Genomic DNA, 4410 nt, shown 5'->3' with positions numbered 1-4410 from the left:
TTGGATCCCTGGGTCAGAAGATCCGCTGGAGGAGGAAATGGCAACCCACCCCAGTATTCTTGCCTGAGAAATGCCATGGACAGAGGAGCCTGGAGGGCTATGGTCCATGGGGTCACAAAGAATCGGACATGACTGAGTAACTAACACACGTTTTACATGTCTCCCGGCAAGGCACTAACCTCTCTCAGCCTCAATCCCTCCTCTACAAAACAAAGATAATAATACCTACACTAGAGACTTGGGAAGATTAAAAGTAGCAAAAATACATAGTCTATAAGGCACTTGACTTGTAACTGCTCATTAAATGCTGGGCCCTGTGTTTTCTCAAAGAAAGTTACAATATTTAAGTGAAATCTTGCTGGGAGGTTTATGTCATCTGTCTATAAAGGAGCTTAAGGTGTTAAAATTCCAACCTTGAAACATTGGTATTTAAGATTTTATAACTGGACAGTGAGCTGATTTGAGTAAAATATCTTGATTTGATGGAGAAGGAAATGGCAACCCACTCCAGTGTTCTTGCCTGGAGAATCCCATGGATGGAGGAGCCTGATGGTCTACAGTCCATGGGGTCGCAAAGAGTCGGACATGACTGAGTGACTTCACTTTCACTTTCTTGATTTGATGTGATGTCTCATTTCCAATGTGCTTTAATCACAGATATTTTCCTGAATATAATTCTTCTCTTGGAAGCTGTCACTAGCTGAGAAGTAGTCACCCTCACCTGCTGTTTTCTCTAGAATAAGGAACTGGGAAGAAGCCTGGGGAAAAGACCTCTTCTGTCAGAAGTGATAAATCAGAGTGTATTTTTTCATTGATATCTTAATTTTCATCTCTAATTATAACTTAGAAAAGAATTTGGGAGGAAAGATCAAACCAAGGGAAAGTTTACTTTTATATATTTGAGAGGGAGAGATTAATCTCCAGGAAAATTAAAGGACACCCATCCTTATTTATCCCGTATCCTTTTAGTCTATGTTTAATTTCAACCATCACCAGAGGTGCTCATCATATTAAGGTCAAAATGTCAGAACACATAAAATGTCACAACAATACAATAAATTGGTTACTTTAAACAATATAAAAGTCTTTAACACTTTTCTAACTGTCCAGATGTATGACTGAACTCTTCTTTCCAAATTCTTTTTTTTTTTTATGTTTATAAACACTTTATTCAGCTCATTATAGCGGATGAGTTCCCAGCTAAACACACAGATACAGGTGGGGTATTCCTGGGTTAACGCAGCAGCCAGTGGGTTACACGGGACCAAGCACCAAAGCTGCAGAGTCAGACCTGGCAGAGACCTGAGACGAGGGTGGGCACTGTCCAGACACTGACTGCTGTCCCCTTCTCCCAGCAGGGCACACCACAAGGCACGTCTTCAACTTCATACCATTGCACTGACGTCAGGCGAACAGATGTTAAAGAGGTGGAACCCAGGTCCTGATGCACCTTAACTGCTGTCGCTTTGTACGTCACCAAGTAGCATGTGAACGAGACTTTGTGAACATTCTGGTCACGGTGAGCCCCAGGGTGCTAAGACTTCTTTCCCCTCAGTGCCTCCTCGCCTGTTTTCATTCCTACCCGACTTCTTGACCTTAAGCCACACACCCTGGTGTCCAAAGTCTCACGTACACAACGAAAGTCTCAGCTGACAACACCTCTGCCCAAAGCAGCGTCTCATGCAAAAAGTCTGTGATGTCAAAGAAAGTGTCTCTTGTTAGCTGTCCCCTGGGAAGAGGGTCATCTACCCTGACCAATGCCTAGTAGAAAGTGAAATTTACAAGACAGATTTAGGGAGTGGAATATGGATCACAATTGGAAACAAACTGCAAGAAGCTGTTGTCTATGGGGACTGGACCAGAAAATGACCCGTCTGCAGACAGTCTCACATGAAGGCTACAAGATTGCTGCTCACGTATTATTAGAAACATACTGGAGCTTACAGCTGATGATCTGCAAACTGCTGAGTAAAACGCTGCCCACAGGTAGGAGATGGTCAGCATCGAGCTCAAATCCTCTCTAAACCTCAGGAAAAATGCTAGATCGGAAGGGCAGTTGCAAGACCTATAGCCTTTCAAGGGCAAGAAAGGCCTGCCAGGATGTCAGAGTTTCACACACAACATTACAAGTTTAATTCTGAAGGGCACCTTGAGTTCCACTGGTCACTTTTCTGAATTTATCTGGCAGGAACAAACTTGACGTCTGACTGGGATTTAACTTTTTGGCAAGATAGAAACTTTGATCACAGCCATAGTTCTATAAAAATGTTTTAAAGAGATTATTATTTCTGATTAAAACAATATTTTTAGCAAGTGATATATAGCAGTAACAAGAAAGTAAACATCTTCATATCTAATGTAAGAGCAAAAACTCTACCAGTATCTTATTTTAAAATACAGCAAGAGTCAGTAGTGTCTATAAACAGTAGAGAGTTCTGCTATAGGGAATCAGAAAAAGAGCAAAATAAGGCACAGCCTGTTATTGTCACAGATTTGTGTTAGGCAGTAGTGTTCTTTCTGGAAGGCACAAATTGGAATCTGATTACCCAGAGGTTTAAAATGAGGGTAATGTCATATGATGAGGACAGTTAACTTGGAACAGATTTCCTTAACTGCAGTCAATGGCAACTAACCAGACAACATTACTGCTAGGTCATAACACTCTGCAACTGAACAAGTCCTCTGCATCAGCCCATTTGTAAATCTGAAAAGGCACTGTGCAAAACGGAGGCTGGGCTGACCACGCTTCTAGTTTGGAGTGCATATTATAAAACAAAGGCACATCTCCCAGGAAACAAACTTTACAGTCACTAACAGAAAAATAATCATTTTAGATAGAACAGTAGGTGAGCTTGATAATATAGCAGGTTCTAAATCTAAAGTCTTGAAGAGGTTTCTTGAACAGCAGGCTGGAGTTTCACTGGTTCTTCAGGAAGATATACTCCACACGACAATGATAATGATGATGATGACCACAACGGTGATTCCTATCGCCCACATCTTGCAATTCTTCCACCAGTATTTTCTCTTCAACTTGGCAGCACTTGTTTCAAATTGGGAGGCTCCTGCCTGTAGTGCATCTGCACGGTCATCCAACTCAGAGAGCTTCTGGTCTCTTTCCAACACTTTATCCACATTGACTCTCATGATGTCCACCACCTCATCCACTTGATTTTGTGTCTGCTGAAGTCTTCTGCTACTGCCAGCGGCAGCGCTTGAACCTGCCGGTGCATTTGTAGTCATTTTGGCGGCGGAGGCAGTCTCAGGATCGGCCGACTGGCACTGCGGGACCGGAGGCCGGGGACCTTCTTTCCAAATTCTTATTGCAGAAGGATACCCATATAGGATTGTGGACAAGGATTATCCCTCTCTCTAAAAATGGTAAGAGACCGTTGTTTCCATTCTTCTCTGATTCACCTTCCTCTTAGGGTTCTCCCACCAAGATTATTACAACCAGAAAAGCAGCATTCAAGGAGATGCTTCTCTTCCTTTTATGCACTGAACTAAGATTGCTAGTAGATCTCATATTTGGTTTCACTTAGAATCACTAAAACACAGTAAAACTTCGAAGAAACTTTACAAGCAAAAATTAGAGAAAAAAATGTAAGTAAATTATAGCATAAGGGAAGAATAAAGTGTAATTCCTTTCTATTTAATTGTATAGACATACAATTATACAGATTATACAGATTATACAGAGTGAAGTAAGCCAGAAAGAAAAACACCAATACAGTATACTAACACATATATATGGAATTTAGGAAGATGGCAATGACGACCCTGTATGCAAGACAGGGAAAGAGACACAGATGTGTATAACGGACTTTTGGACTCAGAGGGAGAGGGAGAGGGTGGGATGATTTGGGAGAATGACATTCTAACATGTATACTATCATGTGAATTGAATCGCCAGTCTATGTCTGACGCAGGATGCAGCATGCTTGGGGCTGGTGCATGGGGATGACCCAGAAAGATGTTATGGGGAGGGAGGTGGGAGGGGGGTTCATGTTTGGGAATGCATGTAAGAATTAAAGATTTTAAAATTTAAAAAATAAAAAACTAAAAAATAAAAAAAAAAAAATTTAAAAAATAAAAAACTAAAATTAAAAAAAAAAATAATTGTATAGACATACATTGACTATCTACAGAGTGCTATCTACACATGGCCAAGAGCTCAGAACTTAGTGAGTGAAGCAGATATATAAACCTATAGTTAATACCTAATATTGTTAGTGCTAAAACAGATGTGTGGAAATAGTTATACTCTCATGCAAGCACGTTTTAAGGTTTTCTGGGCTTACCTCATTCTTATTCTAACTTGAGACCTACATTTTTAATTCAAAGGACCTCAAAGTTTTCAGGACACATGCCTAAATCCATCACTTTCTGGATCCAAGTCCACCTCCACAT

At 40.8% G+C, this 4410-nt stretch overlaps 1 protein-coding gene across 1 annotated transcript; it reads right to left on the bottom strand.

The window, feature by feature from the left end:
• Window positions 1-1137: 1137 nt before the first annotated feature.
• On the bottom strand, window positions 1138-3310 carry LOC105608393 (vesicle-associated membrane protein 3). The gene has a single exon (XM_012127464.5). It carries the CDS (start codon window positions 3241-3243, stop codon window positions 2929-2931), a length of 315 nt encoding a protein of 104 aa, XP_011982854.2. The 5' UTR covers window positions 3244-3310; the 3' UTR covers window positions 1138-2928.
• Between the last annotated feature and the right edge of the window lie 1100 nt (window positions 3311-4410).

This window comes from Ovis aries, chromosome 2, assembly GCF_016772045.2.
Source record: "Ovis aries strain OAR_USU_Benz2616 breed Rambouillet chromosome 2, ARS-UI_Ramb_v3.0, whole genome shotgun sequence".
NCBI classification, from domain to species: Eukaryota; Metazoa; Chordata; class Mammalia; order Artiodactyla; family Bovidae; genus Ovis; species Ovis aries.
The sequence above is the reverse complement of the archived record's forward strand: the minus strand, read 5'-3'. Positions and strand labels throughout refer to the sequence as shown.

Bases quoted from the DNA above. Each gene is read 5' to 3' on its own strand.
- LOC105608393 (XM_012127464.5), bottom strand. From the start codon at position 3,243: ATGACTACAAATGCACCGGCAGGTTCAAGCGCTGCCGCTGGCAGTAGC.